At 39.7% G+C, this 26,643-nt stretch overlaps 1 protein-coding gene and 1 non-coding gene across 2 annotated transcripts; one reads left to right on the forward strand and one right to left on the reverse strand.

The window, feature by feature from the left end:
• Nucleotides 1-1,431: 1,431 nt before the first annotated feature.
• Nucleotides 1,432-24,024, forward strand: ALKAL1 (ALK and LTK ligand 1). Its single transcript, XM_036073041.2, has 5 exons — nt 1,432-2,211; nt 17,528-17,581; nt 18,425-18,505; nt 20,743-20,823; nt 23,294-24,024. The coding sequence occupies exons 1-4, from the start codon at nt 2,022-2,024 to the stop codon at nt 20,805-20,807; spliced, it is 390 nt and encodes a 129-aa protein (XP_035928934.1). The 5' UTR covers nt 1,432-2,021; the 3' UTR covers nt 20,808-20,823; nt 23,294-24,024.
• Nucleotides 13,660-13,766, reverse strand: LOC118523469 (U6 spliceosomal RNA). Its single transcript, XR_004911120.1, has one exon. It is a non-coding gene; the product is annotated as a U6 spliceosomal RNA (small nuclear RNA).
• Nucleotides 24,025-26,643: the final 2,619 nt, after the last annotated feature.

Here is a 26,643-nt window from a genome sequence, read left to right on the forward strand (position 1 = left end):
TTTTCACTTTATCAGAGAGAAAAATGGAGGCTAAATAGTTTGCTCAAGGTCATATGGCTAATGACTGAGCAAAAAGTAGAGCTCAAACTGTCAGGCCCTGAAAAGTTCATCAGATTGATTACTTCCTCTAGTTTCAGTGTATGGAAAGGGAAATAATCAAGCTTCTCAGCTTTTTCTTTTTTTTTTTTTTCCCTTCCCCTGATAGTTGATTTGGAGTTCATTTCTCATTGTTACTTCTGTATCACTTCTACCAGCATTATTTCACCTTGTATCTTCCCAGTTTTTCACAATGGCCGCTAACTTACTATATTTCTAATTAAAGTAAATTTTTGAAATACTTGTCAATGTCCATAGACTTCCTATGTTTTCTTATTTCACTTGAGCAAAGCTGTAAGAAGAACTTATTCTACCTAACTAGGGTCTTCCGAGACTCTTTTAACATAATTTTTCTTTTTTTTTTTTTTAAAGAAGATTTTTATTTATTTATTGACAGAGAGAGACACAGCGAGAGGGAACACAAGCAGGGGGAGTGGGAGAGGGAGAAGCAGGCCTCCCGCCGAGCAGGGAGCCTGATGCGGGGCTCGATCCCAGGACCCTGGGATCATGACCTGAGCCGAAGGCGGACACTTAACGACTGAGCCACCCAGGCGCCCCTAACATAATTTTTCTAAGATCACTTTTCTGTGTCTCCTATGGTGGAAGTCATTCTCATCTGCCAGATTCTTATGCTTAATAGTATAGAGATTGGAAGTGGCAGTCTTCACCAGTATCTTTCTCTATATAAAAAGTTTCATTCAGCATGATTTTTACCGGGCTCTTGAAAAGCTTGCTATGTTCCCCCAGTTCCCTGGGACAGGTTGGAAATACCAAATCTAGAAAAATTATTTGAACGCATTGGGGTTATTTTTCAGGGTTTGTGACTAACAAGATCTTTGTAGGAGAATTTAACGTTGGACGGTGCCTCATGTGGTTATTCCCTCTGAGTTGTCTCTTTCTGCTATTTGCCACATTGCATCCGAAAAGATGATTAGCAGTCAATTGATTAGGGAGTAACTTAAACATTTCTCAATATACTTAATATAAAGTAATAAATCGGGCTAATGAAATAACTAAAATCACAGTAATTTACACAGCACAATTTGATCCAGAGATGCCGATTTTATTTTAATCAGAACAAGTGGACTTAATCTCATTTTTCTATTGTTAGCATCCACAAAATATTTGGAGAGTACTTTATGTCAAAAAAAGAAAAGAAAATCTAGCCCTCTGCGGTTTTGGGCGGGTAAACCTTGATGACTTCATCTGTAGTAGGACTCAACCTGGGGAATCGGAGCAACCCCAGCAGGAAGGCGGGAGAGCTGGGCGTGGGTGGTCGGCGGGCCCAGCCTTGACCTCCTGGGTCCTCAGCTCCGCCCTTGCCGCGAGGAGAAGGCACCATCGCGCCGGGGCGGAGCCGCCCTCCCGGCAGGTTGGGCCTCCTGCTCCCGGCTTGGTCGCGCCGGCCAGCACTTCCAAGCGCAGCTGGATTCAGGCTGGCGAAAGTGAGCTCTGTACCTTTCAGCCCCCGGAATCGCCGTCTCCGCACACCATGGCCCGAGTCCCGGCTCTGCTTTCTTCCGTCCCGACCTAGAAGTTTCGGGTTCTGTTGACCCTCAGAGACTGAACCAAGACCCAGGTCCCGGCCCCGGAGGGGCATTCCGTAGGGAGCCCCGAGGACCTGCTGATCCCGAGGCTCGTGTGTGCCGTGCCGGGGAGTCCGGTGCGCTCGGACTCGCCTTTGTGCCCTGGGACAACCCTGCGGTCCCCAGCAGCCGCTCCGCCCCGCGTCCCCGCCCAGAGACAGCGAGGCACGCAGGTATCAGCCTACGCCGGCTAAGTCCCAGCACTGTTCCAGCCGGACGCCGCGGGGACACCTCCCCACAGCCCCTCTCCTGGCTCTCGGACCCTCCAGTCCCGGCACACACACCTGCCTCGGGACCCGCCCCTGGGAGCCCCCTGCGCGGTCCTCCGCGTGCGCAGACATGAGGCCAATTAAGCCAGGCGCCCCGCTGCCCGCGCTCCTCGTGCTCGCTCTGGCTTTGTCCCTGCCCGGGGCCCAGGGGAGGCCCCGGGGTGGCAGGGGAGCACGTGCCACGGACCAAGAACCCAAGTCGTGGCTTTTCCTCCCCGCAGCCAGGGCCGGCCCGGCTCCCAACGCCTCCCGGAGCACTGGTAAGCAATCCCCTTCCCAGCCAGTCCTTTGCTGTGATGAGGGTTTTAGGAAGGCGGAATTAAGCAGAGCAGAGGACAGACCATCTCTGCAGATAACCGGTTCTCAGGAAAAGAGGTAAAGAGTTTATTAGATTTAACATTGTTGAGACTTAAGTAGCAAAAACCCCCATCTCGCAAAGGAACGGGCGTGATGTGTCCCTTCCCGGTGAAGGTCTTTTCAGTAGGCTGGCGGAGCAGCCGAAACCTGTGGAGTTCAGCCCCAGCCGGCCCACGCATAGTGCACGGGTTCTGTACCTGTCAGCGCCTCATTCTGGGTCTTCCTGGGTTTTTGAGAATTCAGTGAGCACTGCCTGAACACACAGACGCAGCCTGAACAGGCTCAGGAATGCCCCTTTGTTTCCCCCTTCAAGCTGGCCTCAGGGAATGGTTGAGGAACCCGCGATTTTGGGCAGGTTGAGGTGGCTGTTGTTCAGTCGGACCTTCCCTAGGCCGGGCTCCCAAATCAGCTCTGGGCACTCAGGTCCCTGGCTACTTAGATGCGGAAGGAGGGGACTAGGGAAAAAGGGAGAAAAAAAACCCAGCCAATATAGAGGTCATGAGACGCCCCAAGGTAAGGAAGTCCAGTATGATTGGGAAATGTGAAAATCCCAGGGCACAGTGAGGTCAGAGGGGGCGGACAAGAGTGCAGGGCACCCAGGGCAAGAAGGAAGGTAGTGAGCAAGGAACAGAGAAGCTGCTACCACGTGTCTCTGTTGAGAGCCTGTGCCTTACAGAGCGAGGTAGAGCCACGGCCAGGCGTGGAGCAGAAGTGACCCTGTTCGGGGGCCATCAGCTTGCTGCGGGGACCAGCCCCGCTGGGCTGCCTGAGGAGGCCCAGCAGGCTCCGCCTTGCTGTCACCTCATAACTCTTTTGCCTCATACTTCACTTTTAAGAAAGCAAAGAGGGATTACTTAGTATCGCTTTTCTTTCATAATGGTTGTGATATAAATACATAGTTATTTCCTCCACAAACTTTCACTGGAGTGCCTATTATATGCCAGTCATCATGCCGAGGGCTGAGGCCACCTACTGAAGCAGGCAGCGCGCGCTCCGTCAGTATGCACTCTGCGTGTGGACGGAGGGAAGGCTGGTGCACAGGTAAACCGGAGAGGAAGCAGAGGAAGGTGTGGGCCAGGGCTTCAGAAGCTGAGGGGGGCTGTTGAGCTTCCGGTGCCCAGGGTGAGCTTTCCAGGGTGACTGGCAAGCCCAGGGCTCTCCGGGGGGGGGGGGGGGCCTGTGGGTGACTACAGCAGTGATGGTGCCACATCCTTCATGTACGTGGACTTGAAATTATTGTGAGCCCAAATACTTATCTCTGTCAAAAGTTCAGAAATAGCCAAAGTAAAACAAGTGAATGACCAAAACAGTAATCAGTAAAATTTTATTGGGCAAGCACCAAAAAGACAGTTTGCACACCAGGCGCACTCAAACCGAAACATGGAATTGAGGCTCAGGGTATATTGTTGTAAAGCAGCCTCTGTGGTGAGAAAGCAGTGACCATTTATTCTTCACAGTGATTGGTTATAGTATTAAATTAAATGCTTGGGAATTGGTCTGTAGTTACCTAATATCCACATTGGGAAACTTTTAAGTTTTGCTTATGATTTTTAGAGGCATAAGCAAGAGACGACCCAGGTCAAGTTAGCCTTGCAAAATAAGCTAAATTAAGCTTTGTTTGTATGACAAAACTGGCTTGGTCAGCTCAGAATTTTCAAGGCTGGTCTCCATTTGGTTTTGATTTCAACATCTCAGAGAAAGAAATGTCACGTTGGAATGAAAAAGAGTAGGAGAAAGTCCCAAACTACAGAAACATTGTTAACACATTATTTAAGACCAATTTCATTTAACAGATCTTTTTTCCCTAGTCACAGATTTGCAGTGGTGTTTTTTGGTTTTCTAAGAAAGTCCTAACTACTCTTGGACGCAGGACGTTCCATCCCCCTGTGACTTGTCCCATCTGCCTTCTGTGGTTCTCATCGGGCACCACAGGAGGTACCCCTGTGCCAGCCACACAGATTCAGGCTGTTCCTGTAAGGAATGCCAGCCGGTTCTTTGCCTCTGCTACTTTGGAGCCTCCAGGAATGTGCTTCTTTCATCTCTCCAAATTCTGTCTATCCTCCTAGGCCCTGTTACTTTGTGGTATCTTTGTAATTCTTTCCATGCTCAAAAATATGGAAATCCTAAATTTACTTTGCAACCATCCCTACAGTTCTGATGAAACTTGGATGTGCATAATAGTGGAATTTTATGTGTAACAACCTAAATCCCCTCTATTTCAAGTCTGTTCCCATTACATCTGCCCATTTAGCCAGTCCTACCTGGTGAGTAAAATTTCTTCCACAGGAATAATAAAAATAAATTTCCTTATTTTGCATGTCATCAAGAAGGGAGTGCAAGTGGGTCTTTTTTTTTTTTTTTTTTTTCAGATGGGTCTTTTAATATTTTATTTGCAGAGTTACTTGAAGCTGTTTGTTTTACTGAAAAACAATAATATGGGAAGAAGTCAAGATGGAAAGGTGATGTGTGATATTTTGCTAAGTGTACTTGGCAAGCGCTGTCACCAGAACACTGATTATGAGGAGCCAGAGTGAACTCATATGAATGAATTTCTGCCCATTCAGAGTATTTCTGAGTAGTGATTGTTGCCTGTTTTCAGGGCGTCATTCACCTAGCTGCTAAGTGGGGAAATTCTGAGCAGGAAGTTGACAAAATCACACACAATGGCTTCTCTTTTCTTGGAATGGCACAGTCCTAGCAGTCTGCCTTTCAGTCATATATTGGCAAGGAAAACTAGGGTTTTTAAAATTCTTGTGTAATGTTCCCCCCCCCCCCCCCTTTGGCCTTCACTTTTACCTGGAAATAAGCTCTAAAGCATTTAAGAATAGATTTCTAAGATCTTTGTTGCCATGTGGGAAGACGGAAAGTGATGGCTAGGTGATTGGTTCAGAGTCTAGATGTTCCCCTCCTGTGTGTGCTATTGGGGGTGCCTGGGTGGCTCAGTCAGTTAAGCATCTGCCTTTGGCTCAGGTCATGATCCCAGGGTCCTGGGATCCAGTTGGCATCAGGCTCCCTGCTCAGCGGGGAGCCTGCTTCTCCCTCCGCCCCTCCCCCCTGCTCATGCTTTCTCTCTCTCAAATAAATAAAATCTTAAAAAAAAAAGAGAGAGAAGAAGAGAGCATCACTGAAGCGGGAAGTAGCATGTCCTGGAGTTTAGGCATTTATTATAACTCTAATTCTATAACTGTCAACATAAACTATTGGGAAATAGTAGCTAAAGCATTGTATCATGTTTGAAAATGTATAGTCTTATACATATTAATAAAATAAAATACTATTAAAATAAGATTTACCTGGAATTATTGTCAGCCTCGTTGGTTAGATTATCTCATTCAGTAATGATTTCTTTCTCCTTTAAACACAGACAGCATTTTTCTTCTCCTACAACACTCCTCATACTGTAACTTGTAATAGTTTATATATATATAATATATATAAAATATATACATAGTTTATATCTGTATAATATAATATTATATTATCTGAATATAAGCCTCTTGCAGTTGGAACTGAGGATTACTCAGTTTTTAATGCCCTGTAGCCTATCAAAATCACTGGACACAGTTGACATTTAAGAGGAATTTTTTTCTTTGGAACTGAAATTTTGAAAAGAAAAAATTTTAAATCAGCTTTAAAAGAATTGATCTTTTATTTGCCCTCAAAGCCTGATTAGATCTTATGACTTAATCTGTGTCATTTCTGAGTCATGAGCTCATTTCTTAGCATTTATGACCAAGTTTAGACAACACGACATCTGCTGCCCTTAATACCTTCTAGGGCAGTGGTTCTTAGAATGAGGCCATACATCTCGGAAGCAACTGGGAGGCAAGTTTTGAATGTAATTATTGTATTCACCCTGGATATCCTAAATCTCTGAGTATAGTCTGTGCCTGTGCATCAAAAAACTCTTGGGAGATTCTTGTGTACATTGAGTTTTTGGAATCACCAGAGATTTTTAATTGAGGAGCATGGGGAGGAGAAAAGTGGTATATAAGAATCTTCTGGAAAGTTTCTTTGAGACAGAGACAGTTCCTGACTGGCCTCCACAACCCTGACCACACTTCTCTTTCCATAGGTCTCTGCCCACTCCTTCATTCCCACATGTACCCACAGCACCATAGCTACATTTTCCCGCGTGTTTGAGTGATAATCTGTGGAAAAAAGGCTTCCTTGGTCTGCCAGCCTCAGGGGCATGGCCATTAGGTCTCTTGTTAGAGAAGCACTATACAAGAACTCTGAAGACCCGTGGTATGAGGAGCTTTATGTAAACCAGTATTAGCCAAACTTTCTCTCCCCACACCTTCTTTGTTTTTCTTTCTTCCTCTCTCTCTTACTTTCTCTCTTCCTCCCTTTCTTTTTTTCCCCTTCCTCCCTCTTTCTCTTTCTTTTAAAATCTAACATTTATTTGCATCTCACAGTACTGGTTTTGAAGGAGTCCACTCTGGGTAACATTGTTTTGGCCACTGCATGCGCCCAGCTTTACCTCAGCACCTGGGGGACACAAGGGGAAAGCCCAGGACAGAGTAAGTGACAACAGAAACAAGGAAAGGTGACTTGAGGGCAGAGCAGTGGGGAGCGGCCACTTATCAGACTGCTAGTCCCTCTCCTCCGGCCTCCCTCTTCCCCAAGACACAACAATATTGGAATTAGGTCAATTAATAACCCTACAGTGGCTTGTAAGTGGTCAAGTGAAAGGAAGAGTCACAGGTCTCTCACTTTAAATTGAAAGTCAGAAATGATTAAGCTTAATGAGGAAGACACATCAGAAGCTGAGATAAGCCAAAAGCTAGGCCTCTTGAAGCAGTTGATCCAAGATGTGAATGCAAAGGAAAGGGGCACTGGGAGCCACTGGGTGGCTCAGTTGGTTAAGCATCTGCCTTTGGCTCCCGTCATGATCCCAGGGTCCTGGGATCGAGCCCCACATCAGGCTCTCTGCTCAGCGGGGAGCCTGTTTGTTCCTCTCCCTGTAGCTCTGCCTGCTTGTGCGCTCTCTCTCTATCAAATAAATAAATAATAAATAAATAATGCACAGGAAAAGTTCTTGAAGGAAATTAAAAGTGCCACTCCAGTGAACACACGAATGATAAGAAAGCAAAACAGCCTTATTGCTCATATGGATAAAGTTTTAATGATCTGGATAGAAAATCACACCAGGCACAACACTCCCAGGCCAGTGCCTAATCCAGAGCAGAGCCCTACCTCTCTTCAATTCTGTGGAGGCTGAGAGAGGTGAAGAAGCTGCAGAAGAAAAGTCGGAAGCTAGCAGAGGTGGGTTCATGAGATTTAAGGAAAGAAGCCATCTGCATAACTTCAGAGTGTGAGGTGAGGCAGCAAGTACTGATACAGAAGCTAAGCCAGTTCTCCAGAAGATCAAGCTCAGATCACTGATGAAGGTGCCTATACTGAACAACAGATTTTTAGGGTAGATGAAATAGCCTTCAATTGGAAGAAGATGCCATCTAGGACTTCCATAGCTAGAGGAAAGTCAATTCCTGGCATAAAGCTTCAAAGGACAGGTCGACTCTCTTGTTAGGGGCTAATGCAGCTGGTGACTTTAAATTGAAGCCAGTGCTCCTTTACCACTGCGAAAGTCCTGGGGCCCTTAAGAATTACGCTGTGCTGTAGAAATGGAACAACAAAGCCCAGATGACAGCACATCTGTTTACAACATGTTTACTGAGTATTTTAAGCCCATTGTTGAGATCTTCTTACTGCTCAGAAAAAAGATTACTTTCAAAATGTTACTGCTCATTGGCAATGTACCTGAGCTCTGGTGAAGATGTACAGTGAGATTCATGTTAGCATGCCTGCAGCCCATGGATCAAGGAATAATTTTGACTTTCAAGTCTTATTATTTAAGAAATACATTTCATAAAGCTACAGCTGCCAGACAGTAAATCTAAAACCTTCTGGAAAGGATTGGCCTTCCAGATGCCATTAAAAACAATCATGATTCATGGGAAGAGGATAAAATACCAACATGAATAAGAGTTTGGAAGAAGTTGGTTCCAACCCTCATGTGTGATATTGAGAGGTTCAAGACTTCAGTGGAGGAAGTAACTGCAGATATGGTGGAAATAGCAAGAGAAATGGGTCTGAAGATGTGATTAAATTGCTGCAATTTCATGATAAAACTCTTACAGATGAGGAGTTGATTCCTATGGATGAGCACAGAAAGTGGTTTCTTGAGATGGAATCTACTCCTGGTGAAGATGTTGTGAATACTGTTGAAATGACAAGGAAGGATTTAGAATGCTACATAAACTTAGTTGATAAAGCAGCAGCAGAGTTTGAGAAGATTGAATACAGTTTTGAAAGAAGTTCTACTGTGGCTAAAATACTATCAAACAGCATCACATGCTAGAGAGAAAGCATTTGTGAAAGGAAGAATCAGTTGAAGCAGCAAATTTCCTTGTTATCTTATTTTAAGAAATTGCCACGGTCACCTCAACCTTCAGTAAACACCTGATCAGTCAGCAGCCATTAACCTCGAGGCAAGACCCTCCACCAGCAAAAAGATGAAAACTTGCTGAAAGCTCAGATGTTGGTTAGCACATTTTAACGATAAAGTATTTTTAATTAAGATATGTACATTTTTTTAGACATAATGCTATTGCACACTTAATAGACTGAAGTATAGTATAAACGTAACTTTTACATGCACTGGGAAACCAAAATTTCATTTGGCTTGCTTTATTATGGTGGTCTGAAACTGAAGCTGTAACATCTCCAAGGTATGCCTGTGTCTACCACCACTCATATTTTAAGATGTACCTAGAATTTGTTTTGATCATGCATGACAAGACATGGAAGTGACCATTGTGAAGGGAGAAGTTTTACTCACAGTTCCCTAGAACCAGGAGGCACAGCATGCCTCTGGGACCACACGGGCAAGCAGCAGGTTTGGTCAGAAGCAGAGTGAGTGAGAAAGAGCAAAAGCCTTTATCAGTGGTTCCTTCTGGAAAGGCAAGGAGAGTGGGTTTAGGATTGACTAGTTCAAATAAATTCGGTGGGCTCTGGGGTGTAGTGGTCTGCAGTTGTCTGGTTCTGGCCCTGGGTGATTAGGGCAGGAGAATATTGACCTTGAGTATGAGAGCTGGATGAGGGAGTTTGTGGGGGTGTGGGCTCTGAATTGGTTGGTATGTAAATGAAAGGTGGGGTTGCAGGCTTTCTTGTCTCTAGGAATTGGTTAGCTCTGGGAGGGGCCATCTCACCAGGGCCAGCAAGGCCTCAGATGTCAAAGCATCAGAAATACAGAAACTTGAAAGGCATGATTTCGCCTTCACCAACTTTGCCTGGGTGCTGGCTGGCCCTCCGATCTCTGTTCCTGTCTACTGTGCACCTGTCAGTCTTTACCTTACTGGACCCTCAGAAGCTTTGCTGCCACTGACTCCTCCCTGTCCACAATTATTCCTGCTTTGCTCTTTTTCTCTGATCACTCTTCTTTCTCTCCCTGACCACCTGTCTTTTGGCTCCCCTTTAAGTGTGCATCCCAGGGTTCAAGTCCCAATCATGAATTTTTTTGCACTCAAAGTATTCCCTTATGTGATCCCAAGCACCTTTGTAGTTTCAACTATTGCTTCTGTGTGGCCCTTCTGTGGCATTTAAATGCATACATCCACTATTTGCTGAATATCTACACTATAGGAATTTCAAACTTGACCTTTCCCTATCTCAACCATGCCTCTGCCTTCAAATCTGCCTTAGTACTTCTGGTCTCAGTAAAGAGGCTGTGCTTCTCAGGTGTCATGAATTGACTATTGGATTAACAGCACTGTGGGATTTTCCAGTGGTTCAGTTTTTTGGCAAGTTTCTAGCTGCCTAACCCAAGAACATAGTAGTTCTGGATTCTGTGTTTTTCGCTTGCACTAATCTACTGACATTTGGTTGTCATTCTTTTTTTTTTTTTTTTTTTAAAGATTTTATTTATTTGACAGAGAGAGAGATAGCAAGAGCAGGAACACAAGCAGAGGGAATGGGAGAGGGAGAAGCAGGCTTCCCGCCGAGCAGGGAGCCCCGATGCAGGACTCGATCTCAGGACCCTGAGATCATGACCTGAGCTGAAGGCAGATGCTTAACAACTGAGCCACCCAGGCGCCCCTTGGTTGTCATTCTTAATAACAATGTTTTCACACTGAGGAATGCTGTACATCTATTTATTTTTGAGATGCTTTTAAAAAACATTTTTATAAAAATCTGGTTTATCTTTTTAAGTGTCTGTGGAAGTGATCATTATAAATCTGAAAGGGGGATTAACTAGATCAAAACCAGAAAGGAAATAAATCATTTTCATGAGATTAGTCCTTAAATAAAATGGCTAAAGTTCAAATTAAACATGAATTAGCCTGTGGTTTAAAACCTGGAAGAAATCTACCTTACAACACACTTTTGTACTTTTTACAGTTTTCTGGACTTATTTGATATTTTGTCCTTTGGTGAACATACCACATAATGTTAGAATTTTGTCATAATATTTTATAACTTAGGACTTGGAAAGCTGCTTTAAGATTATTTAGTTTGTTTACCTCAGTGTAGAAAAGAAGAAACTGAAGCATCTTTGTAGGTGTGTGGCTTGAGAAGGCAAGTGACTGCGGGTTAGGAGAGGGCACAGTGCACAGTTGGGTACAGAGTGTGATTCAATATGACTGTATTTTTGAACTCAGATAATTTTAAATGATTTGTTTGTGTCATTTGTAGAATCATTGGTGAAATATTACAGTTGCTGTACGTTCTAAAAATATATTCTATCAAGCACCATAGCACAAGTTTAGAAATAATTTAAACACGGGGTGTATTAAAAATGAGGTCATCCATACATATCACACATATATGTCCTTGCTCTGTCAGCTAAGAGAGCCTCGAAGCTACTGGACCCCAGTAGCAACAAGCTCACCTAGTATCCAGATTGTGGTTTCTAATACCATTCTTTAATAAAGGAAATGGGCTCTAATAAAGGAAATGGCCGAGACTAAGATTGGGACAAGGAATGATTCAAGATGAGCCCGTAACATCTGGTAGTGCTAGAAAGTAAAGAAGTGATAAAAATGCAAAGCAACACCACCGCCAACACCGCCAACCTCCATGATGACATTTTTTTTTTTTTACTGAAAAGAATTCTGTATCTTGTCTTCTAATAATCACAAACTGCTTATTGATTATGAAGTACTTCAGTACAGAGTACGCAGAAGTTCTGTATCTTGCTTGGAAGATTTATATGACTGCTTTCAAACTTGAACTCCTGTGAGTTCTTGTTAAAGTGATTTTATAGCTCTGGGCCTGGAATTCTGTATTCCTTACAAGCTTCGCCAAGATCCACAGAACTGAGTTATTCAGTCAGCAGACACTAGGAACTGTAAGGGTGCCTTCTTGGGAGCTGATGCTGCTTGTCTAGGGAACATACTTTGAGTAGCAAAAATTAAAAAAAAAAAAAAAAAGGCAACTAGTTTACTTCATTATCCTGAGTATAATTTGCAGCTGAAATAGCATTAGGCCCCCCAAAGGCGAGTGAGAGAGAGAGAAGGAACAGGGGGAGGGAGACGGAGAAGCAGACTCCCAGCTGAGCAGGGAGCCTGATGCGGTACTCAATCCTGGGACCCTGAGATCATGACCTGAGCTGAAGGCAGATGCTTAACTGACTGAGCCACCCAGGCACCCCATGACAGTGTATTGAAAAATCCTAAAAGTATTTTTTAAAGATATTGCTTGCTTGAATATGTTTGTCATCAGCTTTTTTCCTCAAATATTTAATAAATTTCAATGTTTTTCAAATACTGATATTTCCCACCAGCAATTTTCTCAACATTGATATAATAAGGCTAGTTTTTATTTTTGAAAATGGAATGTTTTTATATATCGAGAAAGAGAATAGTTGTGTCATCTCTAACTAAAGGAAGTGATAACTCAAGAAACTATATAGCAAACATTTCAATTTAGGTACCTGAAAAATGCTAGCTTAAAACATAAAATGAAGGAATGCCCCTCAGTACCTAATAAGGTGCAAAGATCAATTAACATGGCTTTGTGAAGAATCAATCAAGTCGGAGCAACTATCTTTATGGTAAGATATTGTTATATGCAGGTAGAAGTGAACACTAAACATTTTCTATTATTTTGTTTTCTAGTTGTTCTGTCTTATGACTTTTTTTATTATTCCACATAATCCCTGCTCATTTTTAAAAAATTTTAATTTAAATTCCAGTTAGTTCATAGGGTAGCTCTATTTTTAACTTTTTGAGGAATCTCCATACTGTTTTCCAGAGTAGCTGCACAAGCTCGCGTTCCCACCAACCGTGTAGGAGGGTTCCTGTTTCTCTGCATCCTTGCCAACATCTGTTGTTTCCTGACTTGTTCATTTTAGCCATTCTGACCTGTGCGAAGTGGTATCTCATTGTGGAACTAGAGGGTATTATGCTAAGTGAAATAAGTCAATCAGAGAAAGACAATTATCATGTGATCTCACTCATATGTGGAATTTAAGAAAAAAACAGGATCGTAGGAGAAGGGAGGGAAAAATAAAGACGAAATTGGAGAGGGAGACAAACCGTAAGAGACTCTTAATCAGGGACACCTGGGTGGCTAGTTGGTTGGGTGACTGCCTTTGGCTCAGGTCATGATCCTGGAGTCCCGGGATAGAGTCCCTTGTTCGGTGGGGGGCCTGCTTCTCCTTCTGACCCTCCCCCCTCTCATGTTCTCTCTCTTTCTCCTTCTCTCTCTCAAATAAATAAATAAAATCTTAAAAAAAAAAGAGAGACTCTTAATCATAGGAAACATACAGGGTTACTGGAGGGGGTGGGGTGAGGAGATGGGGTAATTGGGTGATGGGCATTAAGGAGGGCACGTGATATAATGAGCACTGGGTATTATATAAGACTGTTGAATCATTGAACTCTACCTCTGAAACTAATAATACATTATATATTAATTAATTGAATTCAAATTTTAAAAAGGATGCAAAAAATTAAAAAAAGTGGTCAGACTGTCAAAAAATATATATATATACTTACTCCTTTTGTAGTCCTCAATACGCTAAATAAAGAATATATTTCTAAAAAAATTACAGTTAGTTAATATACAGTGTAATAATAGTTTCAAGTGTGCAATATAGTGATTCAACACTTCCATACATCACCCCATGCTCATCACAGCAAGTGCACTCCTTAATATTCATCACCTATTTCATCCAGTCCCCTACCCCCTCCCCTCTGTTAACCATCAGTTTGTTCTCTATAGTTAAGAGTCTGTTTCTTTGTTTGCCTCTCTCTCTCTCTTTTTTCCTCTTTGCTTATTTGTTATGTTCCTTAAATTCCACATATGAGTGAAATCATATGGTACTTGTCTTTCTCTGACTGACTAAAAATATGGAACACTTCATGAATTTGCATGTCATCCTTGCACAAGGGCCATGCTAATCTTCTCTGTATTGTTCCAATTTTAATATATGTGCTGCAGAGGTGAGCATGATCTCTGCTCATTTTGAACAAGAAAAGTAGGAAGAAGAGATAAGCCTGTCAGCATTTATATACATATATGTATATGCTTATCTATTTCTTCATAAAAATATTATTGTAAACTTAAAACTGATGATGGTGGCAGTTGGCAACTGTTTTGGTTAAATAAAAACTAGAACTTTTCACAAATTAGATGAATGAGATAGTAGTTTTGGGATACTTGTCACGCATTATGGGGAGATCCTTTTGTTTTTAATCCATCTGTATATGTAATCTTTTATACCTTGTAGTTAGATACCAAAAGAATGAAGCATGCTTTTGAGGCTTGTGCTGTCCAACATGGTAGCCACCCAATGCATGTGGCTATTGAGCACTCACAATGTGGCTAGTCCAAGTTGAGATGTGCTGTAATTGTTAAATACATTTTGGATTTTGAAAACTTAGTATAAAAAAATGTAAAATGTCTTAATAATTTTAAAGTATGGAATATGTGTTGAAATGATAACATTTAGAATATATTGGGTTAAGCAAAATAAATTATTAAATACATTTTACCTATTCCTTTTTACTTTTTAAAATGTGGCTACTAAAAACCTTGAAATTACATATGTGACTTATATTTCTATAATGAAGATTGCTTTTTAAGACCATTTTCCATCAAAGATCAATCAGCTAATCTTGTGTGGGGGTAATTCTCTTATATTCGATTCCTCAAGTAATATTTTGTTGATCAAAAACTATCACAGGTGCATCTAACACTAAATACAAATTCAGTTTCAATCAACTAATTTTTTATTGAAAAAGTAATACAGATTTATGTTCAAAATTAAAATTAATAATGAGTATGCATTGAAAACTACTACCTCTTCTCTCCCACCCCCAGAATCCTACTTCTAGGAGCCTTTCCGCAATCACCGTTACAGTTTTAATACAAATAGGAGTGTGCTACCAAGCAGGCATTGGCAAACTTTTTCTAGAAAGGGCCAGATAGTAAATATTTTGGGTTTTGTGGGCTCTCTGATCTCTGCAACAACCACTCAACTTTGCATTATAACATGAAAGCAGGTATAGACCACATGTGAACAAATGAGCATGGCTGTGTTCCAGTAAAACTTTATTTGCAAAAACAGCCATAGAGCAGAGTTTGACTTCTGAAGCTAGTGCTATTCATTAGAAATACAATAGCCTATCTTTAAACCTTTTGACTTATCTTTCTCCATCTATTCTTGTTTCTCCATACTGGGCTTTATGATTTTTTAAAAGTGAATCTTGACTGTGTCATCCCCTTGCCTAATTCTTTGACTTCTCATCACTCATAGAATTAAGGACAAAGTTTATAAAGGACTATAAGGTCATCTATGTCTGCTGCTTGCTTGCTTGCTTGTTTGTTTGTTTATTTATTTATTTATTTATTTATTTATTTATTTATTTAATTTAAGAGAGAGAGTGAGAGCACAAGCATGAGCGGGGGAGGAGGGGTAGAAGGAGAAGGAGAAGCAGACTCCCTGCTGAGCAGGGAGCCCAAAGCAGGACTCAATCCCAGGACCCTGGGATCATGACCTGAGCCCAAGGCAGACACTTAACTAATTGAGCCACCCAGGTGCCTTTGTCTGCTGCTTTAGCTGACTTTTCTTTCCCTCACCTTCTTTTTCTTTTAGCCATCCTGGACAGTTCTCAAATACTTGAACACAGTGTGACCTTTTCCTCTTCAGAGATTTTTTTTTCTTTCTTTCTTTATTTTTTCTTTCTTCTTTCTTTCTTTCTTTCTTTCTTTCTTTCTTTCTTTCTTTCTTTCTTTCTTTCTTCTTTCTTTCTTTCTTTCTTTCTTTCTTTCTTTCTTTCTTTCTTTCCTTTTTCTTTCTTTCTTTCTTTCTTTCTTTCTTTCTTTCTTTCTTTCTTTCTTCTTTCTTTTTTTTCTTTCTCTTGGTCTAGGGTGCTGTTCCCATCTCTTCTTACCTAGATATCTCTTGCTTATCACTTTAGGTGTCAACTTAAATATCACTTTTCTGTTTCATTTAAGTCAATCTGCTTTATGTTCTTACATTGTGTTTGTACTTGGAAATGAAAATTCAAGTGTATTAAAAGTATGGTTTTCCTAGTGGCCTATACTGAGCTCAAGCAAGGCATTGATTGTTTTCATTTGAAAGGTAACAACCTACTTGAAGGATCATCCTCTCAGCTTTTAATTCCTTAAACATTTGTCAGATGACCCATCTGTAAAGCACTGTTGTACACCCTACAGGTGATGAACAAGACATTGTCCCTTTCCTCAAGAAGCCACAATATTGTGGTGGAGACAGACTTGTGCACAGTTCACTATCATGCTAATCATAATGTGACAATTGCCTTTATAGAAGTTAGAAAATGTGCTATGGGAGTGTAGAAGAGGAGTATCATCCTGAGTGTCATCATTGTGCCAGGTCTACAGATTAAAATCATCAGAGAAATACAATTATCATATGATCTCACTGATATGTGGAATTTAAGAAACAAAACAGAGGATCATAGGGGAAGAGAGGAAAATATAAAACAAGATGAAACCAGAGAGGGAGACAAACCATAAAAGACTCTTAATCATAGGAAATCAACTGAGGGTTACTGGAGGGGAGAGGGGTGGACAGATGGGGTAACTGGGTGATGGACATTAAGAAGGGCAATGATAGAATGAGCACTGGGTATTATATAAGACTGATGAAGCACTGAAATCTACCTATGAAACCAAAAATACATTATATGTTAATTAATTGAATTTAAATTTAAAATGTTAAAAAAATCATAGTTGAAAATGCTTTTGGAACTAGAATTATTTATAGACTTCGAATACGCTTTAACCATAGAACTCCAACTGCACTCAACTGACTCAGCTTTCAGAAAGGGCCAGAGGAGCTACCTTGCCAGATAAACTGTGGAGTATTGACATCCCAGGAGCCAATTTGCCATGCTTGGTTTCAGAGAGGTATGGGGGAAAGACCCATGTTCAGGCTGGAATGTAATTAACGAGAACACCAAAATATTTATATAAAGAAATACTTATATCTTCACTGTTGCTTTGTTTTTCTGGATTAGTTTGGATGGTTCATAAGTGTAGATGTTTGTTGTCAGTGGAAGGGGAGCTCCAATCTAGCTGCACTTCTATAGCCCTATAGTGCTGCTCTGGACTCACAACTGGGCTGCTAGGAGCAGGGAGCTCCCTATGCAAGGAAGCGCTCTTACCCCTCATTGATGGTGTACTTATAGTGAGTACAAAGTGAAGTGTGAGATGTAGTTCAGTTTTTTATTTTCACTTATTTAAATGTATGAGTCTTGGGTAATTTCTGGAGTTGGAATATATAAAATTAAGTAATGAAGTTTACATAGTAGAGAGGGAAAGAGGAAAGTCAAGCATACCTTCTTGACATCTGGCTTGAGCAAAGGGTAGAGAGTGATGCCGTGTATGAGACCAGGGAACATGGGGGGAAGACAGGTCTGGGGTATTGGGGAAATCAGATGTTCAGTTCTGGCTATTCACTTTTGAGAGGTCTATAAGTTTCCCGATTAGAATGGTAGAACAAGCAGGTAGGTCTGGGGGAGGCCTGGAGCCCCAGGGAATGCTCAGGGCCAGAGATACAGATTTGGAATCAGCTGCATGAACTGCCATGAGTTCATGTGTTAGGTGGTTGTCATTATAGACTATTTATAAGGATATTTTTAATGGTGGAAATGTATCCAAGAAATTCTATTTTTAATGGTGGAAATGCATCCAAGAAATTCTAAAGTTTTTTTTTCTTTCCAGAAATATTCCCAAGAGATTTGAATTTAAAAGACAAATTCATAAAGCATTTCACAGGTAAGCACAAAATTTATCAGTGATTCAATTAAATAAAAAGATTGTATGCAAATTACTGTGTTAGGCATTAGGGATATGAAGGTAAGTGTCTGTAAGAAGCTCAACAGTCCAGTTAGGAAAGTGGACAAATGCCATTAACTTGTATTAATAGTAATATAAACCAGATCTTGGTAAATAATAGAAGTGTAAATATAGTTTTAGGGATGCACAGAAAGTGAATAATTTTGCCAAAAACTACCAGGAAAGGCTTGTAGTGGACATGATATTTAAGTTGGGCTCTAAGGGATGAATAGTATTTTCCTGGATAAGAGAAGCATTCTGGTCAGAAGGAATTCTTTGAGAACATGGTAGTTTGGGGGCATGACAGGTAGATGGTGTGGATGCACTGTGGGGTATGTTTAGGTAAGGGTGTATGTGGCCACTGGACAAAAGTATGCCTGGAAATGCAGGTTGGAGTCATATTGTGAAGGATCCTAAAACTGAAGAACAGAAAGTGGGAACCAAGGATATTTATTTTTTATTCTTCACACCTACTTGGTTTTGTTTGTACAATTTTTTTTTTCTGTCTAGAGCTTTCCCCCTCTTAATTATTCTAAAGAGTTCTTCAGAAACTGAAGTTTCCATTATGTGAAATGGTGAGAACTGGTAATGAATTCAGTTGATTTTTCACAGATTACAACTTACTAAGTCCCACAGAGCTAGGGTAAGGAGTCAGATAAGTTCTTTTAAGGGCATGGAAGGATGTTAAGTTACAGTTGTATTAGTTCCATCCATAAAGTGCTAGCAAATTTGTTTGGAAAATACGCCGATATTTATCATAAACGTTCTTTTCCTGTCTAATAGGGCCAGTCACATTTTCAGCTGAATGTAGCAAACATTTCCATCGACTCTATCACAACACCAGGGATTGCTCAACACCAGCTTGTAAGTAGTTTGGATAGTTTGGGTTTTTTTTCCTCATTAAAAAAAAATCTTTACCCAACAATAAATGCATGTAATTTTAAACTTCAACTGTCTGCGACTGGGAATAGACTAAACATCGTATGAGATTCTATTTATAACATTGACAGTACTTAACTGAAGACTTGTGTGTGCTGTTAGAGTGCAAGGAATGGAACTGCATTGTAATTGGGACTATATCCAAATCTGAAAATAGCCAGATTTCCTTAAGGACTGAAATGTTTGTCAAGATTTAAACCTTTTATCATTTTTCAAATTCCTTGGCATAAAGGGCTCTGTCATATAAATGAAAAAAAAAATAAGATGACCATGAAGAATAAGTCAAAATTTCCTCTTATTTTAAAGTAAATCGTTTCATATCATTTATACAATGAGTGATCGATTGTTCTGAATAATGGTAGCATAGTGTTTTAAAGGTGGCTCTAATGAATTCTTTTGGACACTTAAGTTACCAAAGTTAATAATTTCAAATGTAATATTTAAATGCTATCATCAAAACTGCCCAAATTGGGATCATGTGTGGTAACTCAGTTGGCTGTTTTTAAATTCCTTTCTAAACCTAAACTTCCCTTTTAAGGTAAATGGATTTTAAGCATTTTGTTTCTTTTTAACTAATTGGTCATCTTTTTTTTTTTTAATTTTATTATGTTATGTTAGTCACCATACAATACATCATTGGTTTTTGGTGTGGTGATCCACGATCCATTGTTTTCGTAGAACACCCAGTGCTCCATGCAGTACGTGTCCTCCTTAATACCCATCACCGGGCTAACCAATCCGCCCTCCTCCCTCCCCTCTAAAACCCTGTTTGTTTCTCAGAGTCCATAGTCTCTCATGGTTCATCTCTCCCTCCAATTCCCCCCCGCCATTTTTCCCTTCCTTCTCCGAATGTCCTCCATGCTATTCCTTATGTTCCACAAATAAGTGAAACCATATGATAATTGACTTTCTCTGCTTGACTTATTTCACTTAGCATAATCTCCTCCAGTCCCATCCATGTTGATGTAAAAGCTGGGTATTCATCCTTTCTGATGGCTGAGTAATATTCCATTGTATATATGGACCACATCTTCTTTATCCATTCATCTGTTGAAGGGCATCTCGGCTCTTTCCACAGTTTGGCTATTGTGGACATTGCTGCTATGAACATTGGGGTGCATATGGCCCTTCTTTTCACTACATCTGTGTCTTTGGGGTAAATATCCAGGAGTGCAATTGCTGGGTCATAGGGTAGCTCTATTTTTAAATTTTTGAGGAAACCATACTGTTTTCCAAAGTGGCTGTACCAACTTGCATTCCCACCAACAGTGTAAGAGGGTTCCCCTTTCTCCACAACCTCTCCAACATTTGTTGTTTCTTTCCCCGTCCATTTTTGCCATTCTGACTGGTATAAGGTGGAATCTCAATGTGGTTTTGATTTGGATTTCCCTGATGGCTAATGATGATGAACATTTTTTCATGTGTCTGTTAGCCATTTGTATGTCTTTTTCAGAGACGTGTCTTTTCATATCTTCTGCCCACTTTTTGACTTGATATTTGTTTTTTGGGTGTTGAATTTGAGAAGTTCTTTATAGATCTTGGATACCAGCCCTTTATCTGTAGTGTCATTTGCAAATATCTTCTGCCATTCTGTGGGTTGCCTCTTTGTTTTGTTGAGTGTTTTCTTTGCTGTGCAGAAGCTTTTTATCTTGATGAAGTCCCAAAAGTTCATTTTTGCTTTTGTTTCACTAGCTTTTGGAGATGTATCTTGAAAGAAGTTGCTGTGGGCGATGTCTAGATTGGTCATCTTGAAGCATGTTTAATTTTACTCAGGATGTGGAATCAGAATTGTTTTAATTTTTTCAAAAACTGCTTGTGTTCAATGACTAAGGGAAATTAATCACACTGGAGTCAAAGCAAACTTACTAAGTGGTAGCACAGCATAGTGGAGAAAGCTTACTCTTTGAACTCAAGCTACTCACTAGTTATGAGATTCTTGACATTGGGATGTTGGTTTTTCATCTCTGTCTCTAAAGTGAGGGAACAGTAACATCTATCTAATTGTGTTATGAGAATTAATGAGAAAACCCAGGTTAAGCATTTGTTATGTTGGGTGCTTATTAAATCTTAGCTCTCGTTATTAATTAGTGACAATAATAATATGGTTTTCCCCACATTTGTGGTAACTATATACATAATTTGACCTTAAATGTTTTTTCTAGATTACAAGAGATGTGCTAGATTGCTAACAAGATTAGCAGTGAGTCCCCTGTGCTCACAGACCTAGAAGACTTGCCTTATGAGTATGTATTTATTTATTTTTCTTATTCTATTTAATAAGTTAACTTCCTTAAGAAATTTTGAACTATTTAAAAAGCCAGGTAGCTGATTTTAGCAACACCTAATGAACTTAATCTGTGGATTTTTCACTTAGTGTTAAAGCTTGGTCTAAATGCATAGACTGCTTTATTGAATTAATTAAAAATGCCCTCAACAGGATTAAATTAAGTAAAATAAACAGCTTTTTGGCAGCCTTACCAGTCCTGAGTGATTTTTAAAAATATTTCAACTTTTGGGGTTATATAATTATTGTGCAGAAACCTTATGCAGATAGACATTAGATGAACAAAACTAAAGCTCTAACTTTTTTTAACTGGTCAAAAGATATAATAAAAGTAGCACTGGGTTCTAAAATTTTTGTTTATGCAGGATACATGAACTAAAAGAGAGAAAGTATTGGAAGAGTAAAGGAAAAAGCAAGGGATCAAAAATATGATGAATATGTAATCATCACCAGCTCTCACATATACTTTGCCAGAGTGAAATCGTAAGTCAGAATTTTCATTCTGGCTAAATTACCCTAGGAGCCCTAGGGCAATAAAGTATTTGGATAACCTAAATAAATCTAATGAAAAATATAACATTTATTTGCAAAAGTAGACTCTATACAAGAGACTGAAAGATATTCTGCCCCCGCCCCCGAGATTTTTCTACTCAGTAGTTCTTTCCCAGGGCAGAACAAAGCCAACACGTTTTTGGGTCAGTGTTTCAGCACCACGGACAAGTCCCTTTAAAGACAGTTTTTCACAGCTTGTGGGAGTAGAAATGGAAGTCATGGAATTTGTGTAGTATAAAAGTATCTACGAGTATCTCCCTTTGGCCTATGTAACTTAACCTACTCCAAGTAACTGCATGGGAATTTACTTAACTCATCTCACAGGTACATTGTGCCAATTACTAAGACAACCCTGACTTCTTGTTGTTGCTATTTGTATTCTTATTTATTTATTTATTTATTTATTTATTTATTTAAGATTTTATTTATTTATTATTTGACAGAGAGAGAGACAGCGAGAAAGGGAATACAAGCGGGGGCGGTGGGAGAGGGAGAAGCAGCCTCCCCGTGGAGCAGGGAGCCCGATGCGGGGCTCGATCCCAGGACCCTGGGACCATGACCTGAGCCGAAGGCAGCTGCTTAACGACTGAGCCACCCAGGGGCCCCTGTATTCTTACTTAAAAAGCAACTATAAAATAACAATAATAATTGGTACTTTTAATTCTGCATATTTACAGTTGCAGAATTTTAAAAATTCCCTCTTTCCCTCTTTTTTAAAGATTTATTTATTTTAGAGAGAGAGAGTGCAGCAGGAAGGGGCAGAGGGAGAGGGAGAGAGAGAGTCTGAAACAGATTCTGCACTGAGTATGGAGCCCAATTTGGGGCTGGATCTCACAAACCTTAGATCATGACCTGAGCCGAAACTGAGAGTTGGATGCTTAACCAACTGTACCACCCAGGCTCCCCCAAAATTCTCTCTTTTTTATTTATTTATTTATTTATTTATTTATTTATTTATTTATTTTTAAGATTTTATTTATTTATTCATGAAAGAGAGAGAGAGAGAGGCAGAGGCAGAGGGAGAAGCAGGCTCCCCGCGGAGCAGGGAGCCTGATGTGGGACTCAATCCCAGACTCTGGGATCATGACCTGAGAATCAAAGGCAGACGCTTAACCATCTGAGCCACCCAGGTGCCCCTCTCTTTTTTTTTTTAGATTAAGAGAAGATCATTTTAATGTTCAGTGGCAAAATATTTGAATTAATAACTCTCAGTCTATCTCAAACCTTTTGAATAATATAAAACATGAATAAATAAAGAAAATTCATTAGGCTATTGAAGTGATCTAAATCAAGACACATTTATCTTTCTTTGTTTTAATGCATTTTATGTGAATGAGTAAATTTACATAAAGTCCGAAAACAACATAATAACTGCAAAAGTTCTCAAAAAACAAGTGCTGTACTGTAATTCCAAATATTGCATGTAAAGTTACATTCTCCTGGGACTAGATTCATAGAAGACAGAGCTGATAATATTCCCCTTAGAAATTGCAGAGTAAGAGATTTAGTGATTTTCTCTATAGGAGTATCTGTTTCTAATTATTTATTTAGCAAGGTATTAGAAACACAGTATTACAGATTAATAAATTTTCAGAATATTTATAAGTTACTTAGGTGATGCCAAGTTCATTTTTGGTTTATTTAGATATCATAAAACTTTAAAGGGGAAGTCATCATTTAAAGTATCTAAAGTACTGATTGACCCTTCTATCCCTCCACACACCCATTAACTTATATTCTCAGGATTAGATTATAAATTGAGCCCACAGATTCTTTCAGCAAAATAAAATAAAATATTACTATGTTAAAACTATGCATATTTTTAAGTACATTAAAAACCAGAATATAAATGACATTTTTCTTCTTCCCCCTGACAGACATTTCTTAAGAATGTAAATCTGATTTGAAGAAAAAAGTGCCTGGAATCATATTAACTGTGCAAAGAGATGAAGCATCTGACTTTATGGTGTATTAAGATGAGTAAAATAAGAGACTTCTCAGAAATAACTGATTATTTGTGTCTTTTCATACAGAGCAGTCTTTCTTGGTTTATCTTCGTGTACAGAGTAATTTGAAATTTTTAAAAAACAAAGTTTAAATCACACAACGTATATAGAATATTAAAAAGTATGATACTCTTTTATTTTTGCTAGATATATATTATTTTCTTTTTCTTTTTTTTAAGATTTTAGTTATTTGACAGAGAGATAGAGCACAAGTAGGCAGAGCGGCAGGCAGAGGAAGAGGGAGAAGCAGACTCCCTGCTGAGCGGGGAGCTGATGCAGGACTCAATCCCAGGACCCTGGGATCATGACCTGAGCCGAAGGCAGACGCTTAACTGACTGAGCCTCCCAGGCACCTTAGATATATATTATTTTCTTACATGGTTAATGTTCCATATAGGTATGGATTAAATATATAATTATGTAAATTATGTCTGAGAGTGCCGGTGAGAAATGATTTTTGGTATATGATTTAAGTAATATGCTTGTTGAATAATCATGTATGAAGTCCACTTTTGTAACCCTTTTTAATAATATTTAAATACATTTATTCAGAATTTGTCTTTAATTGCACCAATTTGAAATATGAATTTTATTAAAACTGAAATATGAAAAATCTGTGTTGTTTTTCTTTGAATTGAATATATTTGTAGCAGAGGTTATACTATTGAGATATGATTATTATATGTGTATATATGTATAAATATGTATTTTTTAGACAGCTAACTAGTCTCCTAAGAGAATTCTTATCTTTTTGAAGTTTGAACATATGGTAGTGCTGTCTTAAATAAAAAGAGGAGAGAAATGTGTCATGGAGTTAGGAGAATATAGGGGTTGCCTGGATGCTCTGTTTAGAATTTTTTTTTTAAGTAATCTCTACACCCAGTGTTAGAGTTCGAACTCATGACCCTGCAATCAAGAGTCTCATACTCTACTGACTAAGCCAACCAGGTGCTCTCTGTTTAGAATTTAACAACATATCCTGATACATTAAAATAGTTTCATGTAAAAACAACAATGAAAAAATGAGAAACCTACAATAAAATGATAGAAAACCCCATACTTTTATTTATTATTATTATTTTTTAAGATTTTATTTATTTATTTGAGAGAGAGAGCATAAGTGGGGGTGGAGGGAAGGGGCAAAGGGAGAGAGAGAGAGGGACAAGCAGACTCCCTGCTGAGTGTAGGGTCCTATGTGGGGTTCGATCCCAGGACTCCAGGATCATGACCTGAGCCAAGGTCAGCCATTTAACTGACTGAGCGACCCAGACAGCCCCCCATCTTTTTAAAGTAGACAAAGCAGGGCATATTCAGTACAGTCATTGACTTCATTCTACTCATTCCCACCATTTGTGTTGGTATCACAGATGCAAGTATGTCTGCACTAGCCAGGGCTTTTATTTTGCAGCACCTTTGGTCTCTCCCATAACTCCCATATCCTGTCTATGTATGTAAACATACATACTCCTTTATCCATCAGAAAAACAAGCTCAAAAATGCCCTTTGGCTTCAGGAATAGTGTGAAACTAGATTTTCAATTTTTAGTTTTATTTATTTTGCTTATGGGCAAAGACAAATAATTATGTTTAAAAAAACATGGGAGGGGCAGAATGGAATTTTGCAATAATGCTATGTAATAAAGAATGAGAAGAATACCATATTTTTAGTTCATTGCACTTAACATAGTAATTATAATCTTTACAACATTTGGAAAAATGAAGTAGTTTTTGCTCATAACCATCTAAGAGCTGGAGTGCTATTTTTATAAAAGAGAAGAGGCTATTGAATAATGACAAGTAAGAACTTAATGGTGAGACATGTGTGGCTGAAATAAAGAAAATAGCCTAAAGGGACTTCATGATTAGTATGGTTTCATAAGATAAATTATTTCAGATGGAGTTCTATGAAATTAGATTTTAAGCATTCCCACAGATGACTACTGTGCCTGAGAAATGTATTCTATGCCATATGTATACACACACATATATATATTTAAAGCCTACAGGGATTGATTAAAAATATCTCCAGTTAAAAAGATGTTTATTTTATTGCTTGATACTCATTTTCACATTATATTAAACTCAACAGGGAGAGCTTGAGAGAGTAATGAATAAAAAGACCATTAATTTATCTCCACAGAGAAAATTTTCTCACATGGGGAAATAAGTGATTGAAAGATGAATAGGATAGGATACTCATGGTTACTTAGGAACAAAGCAACATCCACACATCACAGAAATAATCTCATTGTCTAAGCAACAAGACAGGAGGTTAACAATGTTTACTCCAGAATACTGAGAGATCAATTAAGTTGGCTGCTCTCAACTAGTCACCTAAGGGTTTCAGCAGACAGCCCAGTGAATCTCTGAACTATCTGCATAATTACCTGCCCTTCCACTTCTCTTTCTGTTGTATACCCTTTGCTTTGTTTTATTTTATTTATTTATTTTTTGAGAGAGAGTGAGCCAGGGTTGGGCTGAGGGGCAGAGGGAGAGGGAGAGAGAGAATCTTAAGCAGGCTCCACACTCAGCATGGAGCCCCATGCAGGGCTCCATCTCATGACCCCTGAGATCATGACCTGAGCCAAGCTTAAGAGTTGGACACTTAATTGATTGAGCTACCCAGGTGCCCCAATACAACCTTTGCTTTAAAGGCAAGATGCAAAAATGAAATCTTGCCATTTGCAATGATGTGGATGGAACTAGAGGGTATTATGCTAAGCAAAATAAGTCAATCAGAGAAAGAATTATCATATGATCTCACTGATATGAGGAATTTGAGAAACAAGACAGAGGATTATAGGGGAAGGGAGGGAAAAATGAAACAAGACAAAACGGGACAGAGAGACAAACCGTAAGAGACTCTTAATCTCAGGAAACAGACTGAGGGTTGCTGGAGTTGGGGGGAGTCAGAGGGATGGGGTGGCTGGGTGATGGACATTGGGGAGGGTATGTGCTATGGTGAGCGCTGTGAATTGGGTAAAACTGATGAATCACAGACCTGTACCCCTGAAACAAATAATACATTATGTTAATAAAAAAAAAAGTTAATACTCACCAATAAATAAATAAATAAATAAATAAATAAATAAATAAATAGGGGCACCTGGGTGGCTCAGTCGTTAAGCGTCTGCCTTCGGCTCAGGCCATAATCCCAGGGTCCTGGGATCGAGCCCCACGTTGGGCTCCCTGCTTAGCGGGAAGCCTGCTTCTCCCTCTCTC

Source organism: Halichoerus grypus, chromosome 5, assembly GCF_964656455.1.
Source record: "Halichoerus grypus chromosome 5, mHalGry1.hap1.1, whole genome shotgun sequence".
Taxonomy (NCBI): Eukaryota; Metazoa; Chordata; class Mammalia; order Carnivora; family Phocidae; genus Halichoerus; species Halichoerus grypus.